The sequence below is a fragment of the Raphanus sativus genome, chromosome 5 (assembly GCF_000801105.2).
Source record: "Raphanus sativus cultivar WK10039 chromosome 5, ASM80110v3, whole genome shotgun sequence".
In the NCBI taxonomy this organism is placed as follows: domain Eukaryota; kingdom Viridiplantae; phylum Streptophyta; class Magnoliopsida; order Brassicales; family Brassicaceae; genus Raphanus; species Raphanus sativus.
Genome location: NC_079515.1, coordinates 33694304 through 33715279, shown reverse-complemented (window position 1 = coordinate 33715279; position 20976 = coordinate 33694304). Strand labels below are relative to the sequence as shown.

General features: G+C 36.6%; 3 protein-coding genes across 4 annotated transcripts; 2 read left to right on the top strand and 1 right to left on the bottom strand.

The window, feature by feature from the left end:
- The first annotated feature begins 720 nt into the window (after positions 1 to 720).
- LOC108863011 (calmodulin-binding protein 60 A) lies at positions 721 to 3848 on the top strand. Of its 2 annotated transcripts, XM_018637300.2 has the most exons (8): positions 748 to 959; positions 1073 to 1236; positions 1661 to 1739; positions 1809 to 1861; positions 1936 to 2426; positions 2513 to 2673; positions 2752 to 2958; positions 3039 to 3848. In XM_018637300.2, exons 2-8 carry the CDS (start codon positions 1148 to 1150, stop codon positions 3495 to 3497), a joined length of 1539 nt encoding a protein of 512 aa, XP_018492802.1. In that variant the 5' UTR covers positions 748 to 959; positions 1073 to 1147; the 3' UTR covers positions 3498 to 3848. The 2 variants fall into 2 exon arrangements, with proteins under 2 accessions (XP_056841971.1, XP_018492802.1); XM_056985991.1 differs by having other exon boundaries at positions 721 to 1236.
- A 3614-nt stretch (positions 3849 to 7462) lies between these two features.
- LOC130512902 (TORTIFOLIA1-like protein 3) lies at positions 7463 to 10210 on the top strand. The gene is given in 6 exon segments (XM_057011375.1): positions 7463 to 8178; positions 8181 to 8590; positions 8675 to 8783; positions 8868 to 9367; positions 9458 to 9809; positions 9894 to 10210. Coding segments are annotated over 6 exon segments (1776 nt in total). The 5' UTR covers positions 7463 to 7790; the 3' UTR covers positions 9911 to 10210.
- Positions 10211 to 11233: 1023 nt separating this feature from the next.
- On the bottom strand, positions 11234 to 20142 carry LOC108832795 (transportin MOS14). The gene is made up of 27 exons (XM_018606244.2): positions 19825 to 20142; positions 19604 to 19681; positions 19435 to 19497; positions 19229 to 19276; positions 18978 to 19124; positions 18386 to 18517; positions 17935 to 17975; positions 17509 to 17600; positions 16971 to 17098; positions 16642 to 16717; positions 16389 to 16509; positions 16211 to 16310; positions 15794 to 15875; positions 15372 to 15454; positions 15110 to 15226; positions 14811 to 14862; positions 14484 to 14639; positions 13531 to 13654; positions 13372 to 13453; positions 13211 to 13290; positions 13056 to 13130; positions 12913 to 12967; positions 12630 to 12749; positions 12443 to 12535; positions 12212 to 12357; positions 11943 to 12120; positions 11234 to 11836 (listed from the first exon to the last, which is right to left on the bottom strand). The coding sequence occupies exons 1-27, from the start codon at positions 19945 to 19947 to the stop codon at positions 11555 to 11557; spliced, it is 2874 nt and encodes a 957-aa protein (XP_018461746.1). The 5' UTR covers positions 19948 to 20142; the 3' UTR covers positions 11234 to 11554.
- Between the last annotated feature and the right edge of the window lie 834 nt (positions 20143 to 20976).

The window sequence follows — 20976 nt, the reverse complement described above, 5'->3', positions numbered from 1 at the left end:
GATCAGAGATCAACATATGTTTTTTGTTTGTTCTACTTGGAAAGACATGATCATAGGACAAGACCTTATGGCTGGGGCACAAGTTAATGTTATCCATATGTCTCTTTTGTGACCTATGTATCTAACTGAATCATACACCATGTGACAATAACACCAAGGATGGAATTATGGGAGAACTCTAAAATGATTTTATATGGATGATTGATTACACTTCTTTCGCATGCTTGATGATTTCTTTTGTTGGCCCATCCATAACTATTATTCTTCTTAAAAGCTCTTTCTCAAAAAAAAAAAAAAGGAGCTTTTAAGAACAAAAAATTCCTCGTAGGATATAAAGTTTCATATGTAATAGAAAAAATAAAGTATATGAAATTAGATACTTTCCAATGTTTCTCTCATAATTTTTTTTTAATTACTCAGAATCTCATATATCCTGTGGCCACTATTATTGGATATGCTCTTAGTACATGTAAGTCTGGTTTTGAAAATAATTAGTCAAATTTATAAAAATTATAAAATATCTTTAACTTGAAATTATTTTGTTCACGTAAAATTTGATTCAGAATAAATATTTTATGTGGAGAGCAAAGTTCGATTAAATAAGTTGTAAACTTATAAAACGTGAAAAAAAAAACTTAGAAAACGTGACGTCGCAAAATAAAGAAAGGTTCAAACGTGTGAGCAGATATAAAGGTCAAAACTTTGTAAATTAAAGGAAATTAAAGAAAAAGGAAAAGAAAAGAAAAAATCGAGGGGCTCCTCGTCAGTAACGCGGTTTCGGTAGACCCTACAGAAGCAACAACAACGCCACCACACTGAGAAAACTTCACAACACCCAATTCTCTCCCACTCTGTCTCTATCTGCTTACCAGAACCTTTTGCATAGTCTCTCTTTTGTCTTGTCTTTTTAAGTTTTTGTCTGAAAGAGCTGGTGGTGGTGGTGGTGGCGTTGTGGGGAGGTAGCTAGATAGATAGTTCCAATATACGGGTCTTGCAGCTTGTGTTATCAGATTTAGGAAACTTCCGTTACACTTTTTTTTTGTATATAAATAAATACATCTTCTCTTTTCAGGAAAATATCGGTTCTGAAATTAATCAAAAAAGAGGTTTTTGTAAATGGTTGAAACTCTCTGTGAATTTCGTGGTGATGTCGTCGCACAAGAGGGAGTTTGAAGCAGGGAAAGCTCGGATGGAAGGTGGCTCTACCCCTGAGGATAAGCGTCGTAGGTTCAAAAGGTACTACCTTTTTGAAGTTTTTTATGTTTTTGATTCAAGTTGATTGGATATGGATAAATATAATATATAAAGCTTATGAGTTTGTAAGAATTAGAGATTAAAAAGTTGTGATCTTTATATCCCCCACCAGACTATCTTCTAGCTTGTAATGGACTTCTTTAGTTATGTTCTGTGTGAGTGATTTTGGAGGACTAGTTGTTCTTTTATGTTCGTCGCCTGGATGTTATAGTTAGGTTTGATTTTGTCTAGACAAAAAGTGATACTTGTAGGAAGATAAAATTGGACTGGAACACAAAAGTACTCATACTACTAGCTTGCTGTGGACAAATCATTAGTTTTTTTTTATAAAAGTTAGATTCTTTAGTGTCACCCAGCTACTATGAATTCTCACATACTTTTTGTTTTGCTGGATCCAAAAATGTAGTGTGGTTCAGGAGGTAATGAGATTGCAAACTGTCAAACATTTCCTTGAACCCGTTCTCGAGCCCTTAATCCGTAAAGTGGTATGTATATCATGTTAGCAAATCTTTAACAAGTAATTGTTTTAGCTATATCAATATCCATTGGAACAGGTAAAAGAAGAAGTTGAATTGGCTCTTGCAAAGCATCTAACAGGCATCAAGTGGTAAACCTGCTTCTTTTTTTCAAATTAAACAATTGACTGGTTCTGTTATAAATATTTTTTTTCTTCTCATTCAGGATTTGTGAGAAAGAGATCCTCCATCCTCTGGAATCAAAGAACCTACAGTTGAAGTTCTTGAACAATCTATCCCTTCCTGTGTTTACCTCAGCTCGGATAGAAGGAGATGAAGGCCAAGCTATAAGAATTGGACTAATCGATCCTTCGACCGGCCAAATCGTCTCCTCAGGTCCTGCATCATCTGCAAAGCTCGAGATTTGTGTTGTCGAGGGTGACTTTGAGTGTCATCACAGCGGTTGGTCAGCTGAGGATTTCAGGAACAACATTGTAAAAGAGAGAGAAGGAAAAAAGCCTCTGCTGAGTGGGAATGTGTTTGCGGTTCTTAGTGATGGCGTCGGTGTTATGGATGAAGTTTCGCTTACCGATAACTCTAGCTGGACCAGGAGCAGGAAGTTCAGACTAGGGGTACGTATGGTGGATCAGTTTGAGTTTGTCAAGGTTAGAGAGGCGATCACTGAGTCCTTTGTTGTAAGGGATCACCGTGGAGAATGTAAGTATTTGCTTCTTACTTACTTTTTCTGCAAATATGACCTCTGAGAGTGAGAGTTTGAGAGATTGTTTGCTCTTTTCTTGTAGTGTATAGAAAGCATCATCCTCCTTCTCTGTTCGATGAAGTGTGGAGATTGGAGAAGATAGGGAAAGATGGAGCATTTCACAAACGACTTAACTATTCACATATAAACACTGTCAAAGATTTTCTTACACATTTTCATTTAAACTCTCCGAAACTCCGGCAAGTAAGGATTTGTCTTCCTTTCCTCTAAACGGTTATTATGTAAGCTAGGGCTATGTAAACGGTTTAATGTTCTTTGCAGATTCTTGGTACTGGTATGTCTTCAAAGATGTGGGAGATTACTTTGGACCATGCTAGATCTTGTGTTCTTGATAATAGCGTCCACGTGTACCAACCTCATGGCTTTCAGAAGGAAACTGCTGTTGTCTTCAATGTAGTGGCTCAGGTGCTTGGACTGCTCGTGGATTTTCAGTATGTTCCTGCTGAGAAGTTATCTGAGATTGAAAAGGTACTGAGATTCCCTCTCTCTCTGTCTCTGTCTCTCTACAGATCTTCATATGTTTTGATTTTTTTTTAAAACTGATTCAGGCTCAAGCAGAGGAGATGGTAATTGCTGCGTTGAGTCATATAAACGAAGTAATCTCTTATGATGATGAGTCTTCCATGATGAGGAACTTTCTCAACGTCCAGTCTTCTTGTCAAACCAGCGTTGGGATTGATTACTCCGGTTTGAGTCTGACCAGCTTTGACGGTTATGGTTTTGCGCCAAACCTTCACAGCACAGCAGAAGGTGGTAGTAGTGGCCATGTTGACATGGACGTTACTCCACAGGGTTTATACGACGAGTTCAATCTCTGGAACTGCTCTCAGATTCTTGGCTTGGATGAACCGCAGTCCGATTTGCAGAGTGCGCTTGAGGGGTTCATGTCGGAGAAGAATGTTGTGGTCGTCGGTAAGGCGCACAGCAGAAGATGGACAAAGCTTTTTAGTGTGTCCAAGTGGCTCTCTGTGTTCAAGAATGTTACAGTTAGGAAAAATCAGAAGTGAAAGTTAGTTACAAAGCAAAAAGAAACGACTCGCCCTGGACAGATTCGTGTGTGTATATACAGCTTTGTGAATCTTTTGGGGTTTATGATCGTCCAGAGGCGTTCCAAAGTGTGTTTTTTTCTTCTTCTTATTGTTCTACTTTGGTTTGTTGCTCTTTCCATCTTTGTGTTGAAGATGTGAATATGCTAGAGAAAGCTTCATTTTTGGTTGAAGGCTTCAAAAACAGGGTCTTTTTGTGTGATCTGTTTGTCAGAAAGTACTGCAAGTAGTAGAGCATACACATCCAGTTTTGGATATTGGTTCCTTGTTACTTGGATTATTATATATATATTATATTTGTTTGCCAGGTTATGTGAAACTAGATAAGTTGTATCATTCATTTTTGGAATCAGATGTGTTATGAATATCTTGATCTTGAGTAAGAGCTTCTTTACTGGGCACACTTGGTAATAACTAGTAACCAAGAATGTCATATGTTTCATAAGACATGTTCTGTAGATTGTGAATGGAAAAATGTTTACCAACTTCAAAATCATCCTCAATAATTGAGAACTATGTAAAAGATGTTCTTGAAAGGTCACTTCCTTGTCTGAAATTTATTCTTAGTTACTATGAAAAGAAGGTTTCTCTTGAGATATGTCACTTGTCCAGCTCCATTTTGATGAACTTGGAACAATATGAAGTTCATGTGTCTTGTGGAATTGCCACATACTACATGATGCAAGTCCTCTTTACTCGAACTTTAATCAGGACTAGATCTTGACCCGTCCAACCGGGCGAGTATTTATTTTATGTTTTTAGTTTTTTATTTATAAATGATATATTTGTAATATTTAAACATAAATTTAGATTGAAAATTAACATTTGTAGTTATAATAAAAATTAAAAGTTTAAAAAATATTTTGATATAAATTTTAAATTCCTAATTAAAATAATGTAGAGATAGGTCATAATTTTTTCCAATTTCAAAATCTTAGCATTCTTAATAACAAATAAAATAATTTATAAATACATAAAATATATAAACATATTTGAAATTAAAATAAATTTGTTAAAAAAAAAGTCTTACGCCATTATTGTTTATTTTCTATAGTTTGACCCGTGGCAGTATAAATATTTGCTTTCACTTCAATTTTTTTCTTTGTTCTAATGATAATATATCTATATATATAGATATATATATATATATAGATATATGTGTAAATTAATATGTATTACATAATTGTTAGTATAACATTTTAAAACAAAAATTTTATTTATTACTTTAAATAATTATATTATGTGATTTTAATCGTCTATTATATCACAGTATATCATATAAAATCTAATATTTATAACTAATTGGACTTATATTATAAAAGTGTTATACTAAAAATTTATAAATAAAATATTTTATATTTTATTTATATGATATATAAATTGATTTTTGATGTGTGATTTTATTTTATTATTTTTATTAATAAATATTGAAAAATATTAAATGTTAACAAAAAATATATTAGGAAATTTATTTTGGTTAAGATTCATTCTATTAAAGAATCTATTATTTAAATTAGGAAAAGACATTAAATACTTAAATCTATCATTTAAATAAGGAAAAGAAATAATTTTCTACTATCTTTGTTACTAAACAAAATTTAATTTTTTTAAAAAAATTTATCTCTGTTACCAAACAAAAGCTTAAAGTACTTCTACTTTGATAAGATAGATGTTACTATGATTTCTATGTTAAAGCTCTGATGAATAAAGAAGCTAAGGCTGCAGGAACAAGCTCGTGAGTCTTGTCTTTGTGTGCTTTTTCTTCTTTTTATACACATACAATCTCCTAATAATGTTTGTTTACTAGTCAATGCTCAAGGCATCTTAATAAAGTTGACAAAAAATGATAAAGATGTTACTGAGTGAAGAAACAAAACACTGGCTTTTTTTTGGGTCGGTGCAGCCGAACTCTACTTCGGCCTTTTCTCTGAGCCCAGTTCAAAAAAGTCTCCCGGTCCATCTCGGTGTAGACCGGATCTCAAACCGAAATCTAGATTTGATTACCACACTTAATCATCGACTTAATATGTATGACTCAACAAGAACATTTTTTTCTCAACAAGAACATTTACATCACACGTTCTTCACAAAACACGCTAACTAGATTTAGCAACTAGACTAATAAAAACAAGTAGAAAGAGCTTTCATGCTCCCATTTTGATGTAGATAAATATATGAGATATTTCCATATATTTATTAATTATTTATTAACTATTTTTGATAATTATCTTTATTGTTTTAGGGTTTTTATGGTTTTTTTATATAAAGCCGTTTAGGTTTAAGTTTGTATTCAGTTTATGATTTGATTAATAAAAGTTGAGAGTTTTCTCTTTGTTCCTTGTTTTCGGTAGATCATTGGTGATCTCAACGAATTTAAGAAGGCATCGATCTTAGGTATTCTTAGACTAAATAAGATCCTTGTTATTATACTAGTTATCCGGGTATTCTTAGAATCAACGGATCTCTAGTCCTTTCCCTAAAGCTTCCGCTACATCAGTTGGTATCAGAGCCGTGTCTCTTTGGTTTCTTAATCGAGGAACGATTCTGGATGTCATGGTGAGTATTAGCATCTATTCTATCCTGGACGAAAGTCCTTTTGTTGAGAGAGAAGAGAACCATGAGATCTATCGAGAGATTTATGGTGATCCGATCTACGATATTTATGAAGATGATGTCTGTGTTGTCCGTGCAAAATTCGGGCGAGACGAGTTCTGTGCAAAATTCGGGCGAGACGATTTCCGTGCAAAATCTGGGCGAGACGAGTTCCGTGCAAAATACGGACAAAATCATATCGACGAAGATTTTGTGAAGAATATTGATAATCTGATGCGTGCAAATTTTGTACAAAACCGGATTTGTGAAGATTCATGTTATAAACAGATCCGTGCAAAAATCGTGCAAAACATGCTATTGAAGATTCGAGGAAGAGTTTTTCTTGGAAAAAGTTTTGGATTCAAAGACTACGAACAAGATTCGAGGACGAATCTTCTCCAACCCGGAGAGAATGATGTAGATAAATATATGAGATATTTCCATATATTTATTAATTATTTATTAACTATTTTTGATAATTATCTTTATTGTTTTAGGGTTTTTATGGTTTTTTTATATAAAGCCGTTTAGGTTTAAGTTTGTATTCAGTTTATGATTTGATTAATAAAAGTTGAGAGTTTTCTCTTTGTTCCTTGTTTTCGGTAGATCATTGGTGATCTCAACGAATTTAAGAAGGCATCGATCTTAGGTATTCTTAGACTAAATAAGATCCTTGTTATTATACTAGTTATTCGGGTATTCTTAGAATCAACGGATCTCTAGTCCTTTCCCTAAAGCTTCCGCTACATCACATTTGATAACATTGGTTCACCAAAGATGTATATAAAAAATGTTAGAATATTTAGTTGAACCACCTTGACAAGGGTACGGGGGAGTATAACAAAAAAACCCATCAAACTAAGTTACTTTTTTTTGTCAAAAAAAAAAAACTAAGTTACTTTTTTTTTGCTTCATTTGCACATATTGATGTTTGAAAGTTAACAAGTCATGTGTTTTATCAACATTTGTCAAAAATTCTATCAATTTATGATACTGATAGGTATGTAATTTCTTAAAAGAAAATCTTCACATTTGTAAAGATTAGCCATAAAATTGATTTACAATAATCACCTTAATTAAAATAAACATATCACATGCATCAAGTTGAACAATTGAATCGTCATAATAGGGCCATTAAACCTTAAGCAAATATTACCGACATCAGACAACAACAATTCCATTAAATAGGTAATTTGACCATCCCTTAGAACTTATCACATCTTACAAAAACTATTCTCTTAAATACACTAATTTGACTATAATATACCACAATTAAAAAGTTAAGATTATGATATGTTCAGTAACGATTAACATGTAGTTTTGAATACCCTGGCGTGTTTATTTAGAGTTTAAACACATGAAGAAACGGCGTCGTTGTTGGTCATCATCTCTGTTCTCCCACTACCTCACCATAAACGGTATAAAGACAGATCACAGAGAAAAGACACGCAAACAAAACGGTAAAATAAAACCCCAAACTGGCCACAGAGTCAAAGCTTCCACCACCGACCGAAACACAGTCTCATTAAACTTTATCTCTCTTATTATTTACACTAAATGCCACTGCCACCTCTCATTCCCCCAGATCCACCACCGTCTCCGCCGCATCACTAATCGCCGGGAAAAACACTTTAAAAAAAAACAAACATCCATCGCAAAAAAATGGCGAAGCAAAACTCGAAGCAGAACATGTCGGTGCTGCTAACAAAGCTCGGAGACAGAGACACCTTCACAATGGCGGCTCGAGAGCTCGACTCGATGGCGAGACAGATCGATCCCACGAATCTCCATCCTTTCATCTCCGTCGTGCTCTCCGCCGACGCGGGAGACAAACCGGCGGTACGCAGGCATTGCATCCACCTGCTCGCCGTCTTATCCGTCTCCCTCCCTCCCAACTCCCTCTCTCCTTTCCTCCCCAGGATCCTCTCCCGCCTCGCCCGCCGCCTCCGCGACGCGGACTCTTCAATCCGCTCGGCTTGCGTCGCGGCGGTGTCGGCGATGGCTTCCCGGACGACGAAGCCTCCTTTCTCGGAGGCCTTCGCGAAGCCGCTGGGGAGGCGCTTTTCTCGGAGCAGGAGGTCGGAGCGCAGGTCGGAGCGGCGCTGTGTCTGGCGGCGGCGATCGACGCGGCGGAGGATCCGGATCCGGCGAGGCTGGGGGAGGCTCTGCTCCCCAGGGTGGAGAAGCTGGTGAGGTGTAAGGCCTTCAAGGCGAAGTCGGCGGGAGTGGTTGTGATCGGGAGCGTGATCGGTGCCGGCGGAGCGGCGGCGGCGAGGTCTTCCGGTGGAGGAGGGTTGAGAGGGCTGGTGGATTGTTTGGTTGGTTTCTTGAGTAGTGAGGATTGGGCGGCGAGGAAAGCGGCAGCTGAAGCTTTGGGGAAGTTAGCGACGGTGGAGAGGAATGGCTTGGGGGAGTTTAAAGCTAAGTCTTTGAAGATCTTTGAAACCAAGAGATACGACAAGGTTTTGTTTTGTTCTTTTTTTGTTTTTTTTTAATATTTTGATTTTATGTTTGGTTTTCTCTAAGTTTTGATTATGTGTGTTTAGGTGAAAGCTGTGAGAGAGGTGATGAGTCAGATGATTGAGGCGTGGAGACAAGTACCGGATTTATCAGAGGAGGTTTCTCCACCCAGAAGTTCTAATGCTTCTTCTAAAGGTTTAGATTTTTTTTAGCTAAATTAGGAAACTTTTTTTGTTGTTGTTGTTTATTACTTACTATTCTTGATTACTTGATTTTTAGGTGATGCAAGTGATGGACGGCACCCTTTATCAGGCTCTAGAGTTGCATCAACACAAGGTAAACCAAGAACGACTCCACCTGGGAGCTCACTAGCCACCACTACGGCTAGGAAACGGACTAGCATAAAGAGCAGCAGTGATCAGAAGAAATCAAGTTCAGTACCAGCGCGTGGTAAATCGAACGTGAGGAGAAGATTGGACTGGAAAGCTGGAGGAGAGCCTCTTGAAGAAGAGTATCATCATGACCATAATGAGAACACGAAGGAAGTGAGTCAGTCTAATCATGAGAAGATGCAGAAGCTAGGAAGTGTTGCTAGTTCTGTTTCTGGCGGTCTCACACTATCCGCTGCTACTGTGGTGGCTACAGTAGGACATCATCATGTCTTGTCTGAAAACCAGAATAGTGGTAATAACTGCAAAGGGTTTGAAGATATGTCTCTGATCCGTAGTCAGCTTGTTCAGATTGAACAACAGCAATCCAATCTAATGGATCTCCTTCAGGTAAAACCAATGAAACCATGACACGATGATCTTTTATTACATTTCCATACTCCCTGAAACTCAAATATTTTTTTTTTATAATGTCATTAGAGATTTGTGGGAAGCTCACAAGATGGAATGCGTGCTCTGGAAACTAGAGTTCACGGCCTAGAACTTGCGATGGATGAGATATCTTACGACTTGGCAGTTTCGAATGGGAGGATGAGTAACGGTTCAAGCAGAAACAACTGTTGTCTCATTCCTCCTGGGAGTTTCATTAGATCCAAATTCTGGAAGAAATCAGATCAGCAGTATTCAGCATCGAGGCTGGCTACTCATAAGAGGAACATGATTGCACAAACCATGGGGATGCAAGACTCGAGGCAGCGGTTCAATGGTGCTGCGGGTGCGGGGTTTATAGTCAACCCATTAGCTGAAACTCGACCAGTTCATGGATCTGCAGGTTATTCAAGTTTTGTTATATTCAATTCTAGTGTTTTTAGTCTATAACATGACTAAGAATACTTGTTTGATTGTTTTTTTGCAGGTATTCCTCACAATTAAAAGGAAGAAGAGGAAACAAAAAACTTTCAAAGATTCTCTGAGACTTAGAAACCACTGTGTGTGTGAGAATGTGGTGATTCATACTTATTACCAAGTTATATATATTACTACTACCACTACCCTAAGTTTTCAACCATTTTAGTATTTCTTTTTCCTTGAAGAATATGTTGTACTAAAATCCTTAAAAGAAAATTAGATTGTGATCAGCAGTATTCAATATGTACGTTTGAAATTTCTGGTGATTTGTTACCTTTTCTTGTCAGAATTTGGGTTACAATGTAAATGAATATTCAGTTTTCATGTCGTATATTATCACAAACGATGATGATTTGGTAAAATTCTGTAACAATTGTATGTTTCGTCTATTTTTTTGCTTGGTGAGTTCAAACAATACTAAAACACTTGCCTAAAAGGGAAAAAGGAACGATACAAAGCACTAAATTTAATTAATTTGATTATTAAGTAGCTGCCTAACTTGTGGTAAATTCACGGGTTAGATAATTGAAGTAGTTGGCAACTGTTTTTCTTTCTCTGCTTTGGGAAAGAAAATGGATTCATATCTACTTTTCGTTGAATTAAATATTTGCCTACACTGTTGTCTGTTGCTATTTCTACTGCGTTCTTGTGTCATAATGGGAACTTTATGGGCAATTAAATAGTTTAGTAGGTTTCTCAAAAGTTAAAAAAAAAAAGAAACTTTACATTATCATTTACTTTTTGAATATGGGAAATTAGATAACTGATCGGTTCGTTTCTCTGACATTATAGTATGATACTTGAGAATCGTTTGAGAGATTTGCTGAAGTTTTGAGAATAAAATGATTTGCCACGAATAGAAAACACATGGAATCTGACTCCCGAGAGAAGTATTCGAGAGTGAACTCAACAAACAAAGGTAAAAACATAATGCTCAATCAATTGTGTTATCATGTGACTTTAGAGTAAAGACAAGGAGTGAAAAGCTGTCGATCACCAAGATGTTAATTCAGATTTAAGCCAAGACAGTATGCTAATCAAGTAATAAAGTGCAACACACAGAAAGGCAAAATTACTGCATTGCAATGTTAACAAGACATAAAGTAAGGTAAAAAGGAATCAAGTGAAACCTGAAAGCAAAACATATCAAATCACATCGATATAGGTTTGCTTTTTATCCTAACTACTGTAACATTCAAGCTCTGTTGTTGCCAATCTTATTCACCTTTTATATTTTAATATCATTTTGCAGCAAAGTAAAATATTTATGTCTTATTTACTTGATTCGATCATAAAAACTGAGAGAAGAGTAGGCCTTGATGATACTACTCTGCTTAGCATAACAAGAAAGAAAGAACATGGATGCTTTTGTATATAATCCCCACTCAAAATCATACCAATCCTTGTAGGAAAAGGATTCTCTTCTGTTTTCTCTCGCCCGGTTTACTTAAAAATAGAAAGAAGTTGTTTGGTTCTTCGCACTTTTGGATATAAACCGGCCAAACAATGGAACAACGGCTCACACCAGAAAGAAATACAATAAAAAAAAAATCTTTATGAACAGAAAACATCAAATCTCTCAACCTTTGGAACAAAGACCATCAAAAGGGGTCTATGCAAAAATTGACCTTCTCACTTTTTCTTTCTTTCTTTGTTTTCACCATCTCTCTATGATACAGGAGCAACCAGATTCAACTCAAGAGGCTTCAAAGCTGCCTGAACAAGTTCTTGAACAGTACGGTTACGGCGACAAACATCCGAAAGGTCCTCTGCGTATCCTATCAGAAAATTCACATCTGCTCCATAAGCAGCATCAGATAATGCTTGTAAGAACTTGGCAGACTCGGTCTCTGTCACAGCTGTTCGAGGTATCAGGCTAACGCTTTCCTTAGCCCAACCCACTGCTTGTAACCCGTATGTTCTGGTTAGAGCTAGCAGCGCGTATGTTACCTAACCAAAACCCACATTCATAAACAAATGAAACGGTGTTTCTTTCAAAGGCTACAAAAAACATCAGTCTCCATACAGTAGAAGATAGATAGATTCCTAAACTTACCGTATCTAGACGAGAACTGGGAAGTGCTCCTGCTAATGAGGAAATCAAGATTCTGGTGATTGTAGGTCCCCGGGGGATAATGACATTGTCCCTGATTCGTTTGAACTGCTCTTCATTCACAGATTTCTCGAGGTCAAAAATGTCGGATAAAAATGTCAATATCGAGTGGCAGGCCTCTCTGGGAAATGAGTTCAAGACATGTAGTTAACATCAATGTCAAAACCTTCAAGGAGAAACAGCTTATGATGAACAACATTTAGAGTGAGAACCTGTGCTGCACCGTCATTCCAATCACTGCGCAATCTACAATTGGGGAAAATATAGGAGAAGGAATAAATAAATGCGGACAGTAACGAAGACATCTCGACGCCAACAGAAAGCAATCATCAGCTATGTCTGGTCTAGCCGTGACTTCCTGTAAGAATGTAAAGGGAATCAGACACCACATAGGATATACTAACTGGATGAGAATATATATACAAATAAGTTAAGTCACCAACCTTGATACTTGTCATTAGACATGTTGTGTGAGCAAAGAGTGTTTCAATCAGATTCTTCAAGTAGTCAGCACAAGACGGGTCTGAACCAAAAATCTGCAAAATCCCATGAAGATTAGATTTTCTAGAGCTTTCTCTAAAGTTTTTATTTCCCCAAGCATTCCATGGAATAAAAATTAACACAAAGTACCTTTATAACTTCACTGGAGAGATAGAGAAAGCATGGCTGATGATGCTGCTGATAGTGGAATTGAATTTTTGCCAGCATTTCCCCAATTGTGTTAATTATGTATCTTCCAGATGTACGTACCTACAAACATAATTTCAACCATTGTAAGAATCCTCGATCACAAGTCCCATCCAAAAATATATTTTTAGATCTTCCCTTAATTGTTGCATAGGCATGGAGTGCTTAGCAAACAGAGAAACAAGAAGAGATAAGTAAAACAAAAACGATGGGGTGTGAAACTCACAGCGTATTTGCATGCTCTGCATAGAGCTTCCATTGTCCTCATGTCCCAAGGACGACTGCAGTAAAAAAAATTTGAAGTAAGAAGCTACATAAAAAGCATTTTGAAGAACGTATGTTGATCATCATGTGTCTAGAAACACTTACGCATCAAAAATTACTCTGAAGATAGCCCAATGTTTATTTATCTCAGCAGCAACAGCTTCAGGGTGGTTCACATACCTAAAGGTAGTAGCTTCTGTTAGCAAGACTATACAAAACCTATGGAGTTACAATTGCATTATTAACATATTTATACAAACCTGAACAGGAAGGCAAACCGGTCAATATGAACAGTTAACTCCCGGGCATGCTTCTTGTCCAAATCTTCTTTCGCAGCTTCCTGATTCATATATTTATAGTTCTCATCATTATAAGTCTAACAATATATCAAACAACCATGCAAAAAGTCAAGATGGCGAACCTCTAAAGGAGAAGCGGCTAATAAGCATAATTTCTCAAGTGCGCTCTTGGCCTGATCTAAAGGAAGTTCTGTAACAACCATACTGCATAACAAAATATTAGAGATGTTAATAGCACATAATTGAGGATATATAATCCATCATTCAATTGACTCCATTACCCTAAAGCTTCTACGAGATTTAGCGAATCCTCAGCAGATACTTTATAACCACTGCCGCCATTAATTGCCATACAATAGATTTTAAATAAATCTTCAAAATACCCGCAAAGATTCTTTCGACAATCTGCAGTTAAAAGTTAATCAAACAAGCGTCAGATAATTACAAACTTTTTAAAACCAATAAGAGAATACACCACATATGATATGTGTGTATCAGTTTCAACACAAACATCTTTCCTATAATTCTCTCTTTGTGGGGGAGACAAGAGTAAATTGATTAACAACAAACAATCCGCATTTAAAGAACATTAGCTGTTAGATAGCTATAAGTTTGTTATTTGCCATCAGTAAGGTTTCACACCATATGTCATAAAAAGTCATTTGGTGATGGCAATTGAAGGAAAGACTGGAAAGAAGAATTCAGTCGGAGGAAAGCATACAACAAATTTTCAAATACTTGCCAGTATTGCAATGCACCCTATATGCTAGCAACTCAGTAGAGCCGAAGTCAGATCCGTTAGCGTGGGTTGCAGTCAGACCTTTCAACTAGCTGCCATCTTTAAAGCAGGTCAGTATGCAATTGAATTTTTACAAAGGTTAGAACTTCACATTTCCCAAGAGAAAACTATCAACCAGAATTCAGTTTGCAAGTGAAATATCAAATATGAAACTACTGAAGTGTTATTTCTGGCAGGAGAAAACTTAAAAAGCACTCAGAAAGAGCAATATTTATCAAAGGGGAGCTGGTTTATTCCTTTATAACCAACAGATAGTTGGCTTAAATCAAAATATCAATGTGAAAACCAAAATATATATTTGTCATGGTCAGGAAACAACAGAGAAATTAGAGATCATGTTTTGTGGTATATGCATACTCGTAATAATGTCATTGTTATGCTTAGTAGTAAGAAGAGAAGGAAGACTTGTTAAGTTTGGAAGAGTGAATACAATACCGTCACAGATATGTCTAAAAGCCAAAGCTGCAGCTGCTGCACAATCCTCAGATGCCCCCATTCCACTCATAAGAATTCCAATGATCGACGGCAATATTGAAACACTAGCTGGCGCAGCATTAAGCCATTTTGAATAAGCCCCAACAAGTAAGCATGCTGAAATCAAATAGGGAAGTAGATAAAGAAAAGGCTTCACATACATTTGCTATTCAATTAAGAAAGAACTCAGCATAAATTGGAAGGTTTTCTTAGAGCATAAGCTAGTAGTTTCCACCAAGTAGCGTTTCAACCTTTATATATTATATCTGAGAAAAAAAGCCTAATCACCTGTCTGAAGCTGTTGCGCTTGCTGTGGAAGATTTTGAAGCGAGGCCATCACCTGAAAGTGGAATGTATGAAGAATGAAATATCCATGGATGATACATACACTGGTAGAGCAGAGTAGAACCGAAGTAAAGTTGTTTCAAAACTTTAAACACACAAATTTGATGGGGCAAAGACCCACACGCCTAGTCCAGCATAAAAAAAAACTAAATGAGAAACTCATATTCCTCAGTGACAAAAGAATAGAATCGCAGCGGCACGATATATGAACATGCACATGGAAAATTATCCATAATACAGACCCGAGGCATCACTTCAGCTTCAACAACTGAAACATAATTGGATATTGCCCAGATACAGAACAAAATAGCTTCCGCAGGACGCCATTCTTGAAACTCATTTCCTATCTGAGCATTGGCCTGAATACATATTTCACAAACGTCAAAGATAGTGAAACCTCAAATAATGTACATAATGTATCTCTTTGATGGTAATGTATCGACAGTGCACATTTTTTGTTTGATAATAGAACAAATATCATACTTTTTAATTTACAGCACAAACCTCAAGAAGCTTCATATATAGAATCTTAAGAGTCGTATCACCTCCTAGGATTGACGCAGCGTCAGTTAATACATCTGCAACAGCTGCCAATATAAAACATTCTATTAGTAGAAAGTAACGGCTCAACTAAATAAAATAAGACAAGGAGGTTATCCGGCCCGTCAAAGATCGTTGGCATAGCACACATAAGTAAATGTAAAAGGAAGATGTCAATTAAAACAGACAGAGACGAACAACACTGTAAAAACCGAGTGACTAAAACAACCACATAACCTAGCAAAAATAATACTCTATCTGCTTCATGAAACAAGGGAGAAAACACTATAAGTATTCAAATAAATCCAAGGTAGGGCTGATCCACTTATATCTAGAGATTTTGATCAACGTAATGATGGGAACAAGCCATATACGGCTATGCTTACCATATCTTGTCTGCTTGAATTCCTTAAGGTCCTCATAAGAGAGGCCTTGATAATCTTCAGGATACTGAACTCTGAACCCAACCTGAGAAGAGAAAACAGTTTATATGTATAAACCCACAAATGACATAAACCGCAAAGCATATAATAACTCATCTAATTTTCTGTTTTCCACCAAAATATGACCAATTAATGAACTTCTTAGCAACCCAGCATTTAAGAAAAGCAACATTAAACACATAAGTCATCCATGCATCAGGAATCAATTCGTCTCTCTGGGTTAGAGTAAATAACCTCTTATAAAAAGTAAGATTTTAGAGTGACTAACAAAATTATTTGATGACTTTAGAGTGACTAACAAAAGTATCTGATGAATTTAGAGTGACTAACAAACGTATCTGATGACACGAACAAACTCACCAAAGATACAAGGTTCTCATAGGCTGGGCGGAAGACATGCTGCCTTCGATTTCTTTCGGCTTCGATAGATGCTTCACTACCCAAAGATATATAAGAATCCCTGACAGATTAAGATCACACTCTTAGTTAGAATATGAGACTAGGACACCCAAAAAGCATATACAATGGATGATGTTACCTCTTCGTCAGCGTAAGTTGTAGACTGTGCCAAAAGTTAAAGGTCATTGAGGCTATATCAAATTCTGGGTGCGCAGTAACTTCCAGCAGGGCATGCACAATAACCATTGATTCATCTGAACCTGAGGTCAGAAAGAGTATGCTTAAAACATATTAGATTACCAACTAAAGGTTTGGAGCACTAAAAGCAATAAGAGACATGAAACGGAACACTTAAAAGAACAGGGGAGAGTAGTAGAAATGAGGCAGTATACCAGTCGCAATCAATTCAACATATGAATCCCCAACATCGGCGAATAATCGACCAATAGCTTTGACATCTTCTTCATCCTGAAAGTGGAATAATTCTAAGAGGCAAAAGAAAAATACAAGCACATGCCAAAAGTTACAGCGAATTATGAGGGTTGGTATCTTTAGCAGCCTTTGCCAAATTCTCTAACCACAAGTCATATAAGCAACAAAATCATAGTCTTTCAAGACGCAACCAGTAGAACAGGAACGACGTGAAATAAGAAAACTTAATACCAAGCAGATTCAGCCATCGACTTGCCTATACAAAAGGTGAAAAGGATCATAGCAGTACCTTTGAAGAATCTCTTAGATGCGCCTTAAGACTTAGAATTTCAGGCACAATAACTTGAATTAAGGGTGTTTGCGCAGAAATACCACCAGAGCTTGGCGACGCCGTGTGGTGTATCAATTCAGAGATAACTGCAAAGTGGAAAATGAAGTTTATCTATGAATAGTCTAATAATGATCCTAGATACGAGAAGGAACTACTGACTTGCAAACTAAAAGATAATAGAAGGCAATTTCTATTTAACAAAGATTTTTTTTAAATCCTGCTCCTGGTAATGCAGGTGAAAAGAATATCTTAGAGCAGCACAGTATCACTCCAACACGCTTAAAACACTAATCTCCACCATTCAACAAAGAAAGCTATCACATTTATATTAGCTCTATTTTCAAATCTCGAACTGAGAACATTCCAACCATAAGACTACGCGGGGAAATTATGCAGCTTCCATAAAGTCACAATACTAGAAATAGTTTCACGATATATACTCATCCATAAAAAAAATATCCAAAAATATTTAATATTAGCTTTCCAACGAGCATACCATTGACAGATGCATCGGAGAGTGGATCGCAATTTAAACTTGAGAGAGCCGCGTGAACCAATGGATGACAGGCAAGCACTGCTCCAGAAATCCTGAAAAAACACATCCCAGAAGTTTCCCATCATACAGCTCAGTCAGTATCATCGTTGTTAAGTTTAATGTCCGGTAAAAAACAGAGAAGCTAGTTAGTAGCAACTAGCAACCGACAGCTATGAACCGAGTAAACTTAGCTGTATCTAAGAGATTCTATAAGGAGAAAACAATCTCACCCAAATCGTAAAATATGTATTTTAGATGCCATCAGTCAGATTACAAGGAATGTTTGATACTTAACCTGATGACTCCCAACGAATTCTAGAAGAGGTTTTGTTCTATATCAAAATGGAGACAGAAAAGAAAAAAAAAAAAAAAAAAGAAAGAGCATACCCATGCCTAAGACGGAGCCAAGAAGCAAATGCCTCAAGAACCTGAAATTCCAAAATCACAAAAGAAATAGTTGACAATAAGTGACGCCTCGCAACACCACAAACACTAGCTGATCCAACAAACAAACATACAGAATAACTTATTCTGCTCTAAATTCGGACATACAAGATATTTTCCGGATGATGCCAGAAGAAATATTTAATTTGGTAGGAAAATGAAACCGTAAGTTGCATTCAAGCTTTTACACGAAATTTATGTCAAACAAAAACTCTGACTGGTAAAAAACCCAATATGTAGTGTAAACAAAGAAAACACAAGGTGCATCTGAAACACAAAATATGGCTCCTCTTAAGATGATGTTTTGGAAGGATCAGAGAATCCGGAAAGTGAATAACAAACTATATGTATGGAACTATGACATGACTCGATATCAAAGAAAATAAGCTCTGACCTGTTCCTTAAGTTCGGTTATATTCAAGCATGCTGTCAGTATACTAAGTGCAGGTTCCATTTGAAAGGTAAGCTCATTCTCAAATTGACGTCGTCGATCCGGACGAGCAGCTATTTTGTAGTTAAACGTTTCCTGGTCATAGCAAGAAGGACAATAAAAATAAAGACATCGCATAAGCATCTAAAGTGAAGTCAAAATACAATTAACTGTTAGCAGTCGCACCACAATAAGATAGTCCCTAAAGGGGATCAAACTAGATAAAGAGAAAGGTTGACATGGAAACTTTCATCTATAACAAGTCTCAACATTTCCTGCAAATAGAGACATGCTAAATAGATTCCCAGGAGATGACATAAAATGCATATTAGGACATAGACACGCTAACAATAAGAAGGTACATAATATTCTCGGAAGACAGCATCAACCTTAAGCTGAGTTCTACTCAATTTGAGGTCCACAATGCCAGCATAACTAAGAAGTAAGCAGATCCAAGTCAGACCGAAACAAGGCCTTTCACTACCTATACAGCCGGCTAGATGAATTATAACTGAGAGAGGTGAAAAATTAAACAAAGGAATGCAAAATACTCTACCTCGGGCAAAACAGTCAAGAGTTCCAAGAAACCAGGCACATACTCAGGATGCATATTCATCTCATCCCTAAGCCAGCTGAGTATACCACCATCTCCCCAATCTGCGGCAGGAACGTGCACCGCCAAAGCAGCAACAGCAATACTAATCTAAAAGAGAAAATACTTTGAATAAGATCATTCAGCTCAAAAGAGTCGAGAGTCTCAACGCACAACCACAAGCGCATGATGGGAAAAGATTTTTTGGAGCTTACCTGGGTCCTAACTTTCGGGGGGCCTTTGTGAAACTTTTTTAACAATGTCTGCACTCGAGAAAACAGTAACAGTCAAAATGGGACACTCAGAAAGTATTTTCCCAATACAAAGAGTACATGTTCCCTACAACTATAGCCTGGAATGAGAGATAAAACCTAGATACCATAACTCATTTATAGTTTGCTAATAGAACAAAGATTTATACCGTTAATGATTGCCGTAGCTTCTGAAAAGCCCCAGGTGGTAGTTCTTCAAAATCTCGTTGAACCTTTTGAGTAAGAGAGATCAAATGTCAAGACAAGCGGTCTCCAAGATTGCATATAATTCAATAATTTAATTACTTAACTAGAGAGAATCAAAAGAGTGCCTCTTACCTTGCTTCTAAGGGTCTGAGAACAAAAGATCAAAGTTTCCAAATTGCTGGAAGAATCATGAAGTAAATTATCCGCAACCTAGATTGAATTGATACACACAAACAGTAGAGAGTAAGCCAATCAACAGTCGTGGGATCTAAATCTAATACCTCAAAATCCAAGGAATGAAGAACAATCGAACACCCAGAAACAAAAAATGAAAAAAAAAAAAAAGAACTCGCCTGCCAAGCATCGAGTGTTCCTTGGAAGTTCTGGAGCCAACGATCAGCTTGGACACGCACTGTATCGTCCGGGTGATGATACAGTGCGTTTAGGGCTTCTTTGACCGCCTTCTCGTGCTCCATCCTTCAATCCCCTTTCTTGCTCGTATGGGAGAAAGGCCCAGCTGATTGATTGATTTACTGATTGACGAAGACGAGAAATTGCCCAGCTGGATTTCGTCAAATCGATTTCGCTCAATTCGTCAAAAAAGGGTTTTTTTGGCGCCCCCCTCAGCTTCAGTGAGAGAGAGAAAGAGATCGAAATTTCGGATTTTTTGATCTGGAAAGGGGATAAAGAAGAGAGACTCTCAGCCGTTAGATCTTATTACTTTGACTTTAAGTCAAATCCTTCTTCTTCTTTTTTTCTTAATATTGGAAAAAAATCTCCCATTTAGTTTCACGAAGGTTTACAGGTAAGTTTGCTTTTTTTTTCAATAAACGTATCATTGATTCACCATAACATAACATAACATAACATAACAAAGATTGTTATTTACAGGTACATGATTAGCAGCATATGAAATCTCTGTGTAACCCTCCACATCAACAGTTACGTATTAAACCTCGTATGTAAACTTATTTCTAACATTTCTCCAAATTTAAGATGAAAAGATGGTATCAATAAAACTTTTTGCATTGTCTAGTAGTAATTTGTACAGTCTATGTTCTTTTGCAATGATCACAATTAGAATTTTATACAAATTAAAAGTTTGTTAACGTTTGGTCAGTAATGTTTTTTTTTCTGCTACATTCCTAAATACTAAACGATTTGTCATACCTATGAACCAATAGTAATTAAAGAGTTCAAAGACTCTCACTTAATGTTTTTTCCTGAAATTTACAGTTTACGAACATTAATTAATAGAAATGCATATAGTCAAAATTCATCAAGTCTCGTTTAATTTAGTCAAATTGCATTGTAAAAATTACTGCTTTAATGAACGATGGGTTGTCTTTTCACATTCGTTACACACATAGCACACAACACGATTATAACTTATAATCGAACATACAAATCATAAACTCTCTCATACACCGCTTGTGCTTGTATCACCCATATTTTCGCTTGTAAAACGTCAAGCCCAACTGACAGAGCCCCAATACCACCCCTAC

Bases quoted from the DNA above. Each gene is read 5' to 3' on its own strand.
- LOC108832795 (XM_018606244.2), bottom strand. From the start codon at position 19,947: ATGGAGCACGAGAAGGCGGTCAAAGAAGCCCTAAACGCACTGTATCAT. The intron at 15,455-15,793 runs GTAAGCATAGCC...TTATATTGGCAG, and splicing joins ATTCAAGCAGACAAGATATG to CTGTTGCAGATGTATTAACT. The intron at 13,655-14,483 runs GTATTGTATTCA...TTTTAACTGCAG, and splicing joins TTTTAGACATATCTGTGACG to ATTGTCGAAAGAATCTTTGC.
- LOC108863011 (XM_056985991.1), top strand. From the start codon at position 1,148: ATGTCGTCGCACAAGAGGGAGTTTGAAGCAGGGAAAGCTCGGATGGAA. The intron at 2,427-2,512 runs GTAAGTATTTGC...CTTTTCTTGTAG, and splicing joins AAGGGATCACCGTGGAGAAT to TGTATAGAAAGCATCATCCT. The intron at 2,674-2,751 runs GTAAGGATTTGT...TGTTCTTTGCAG, and splicing joins ACTCTCCGAAACTCCGGCAA to ATTCTTGGTACTGGTATGTC.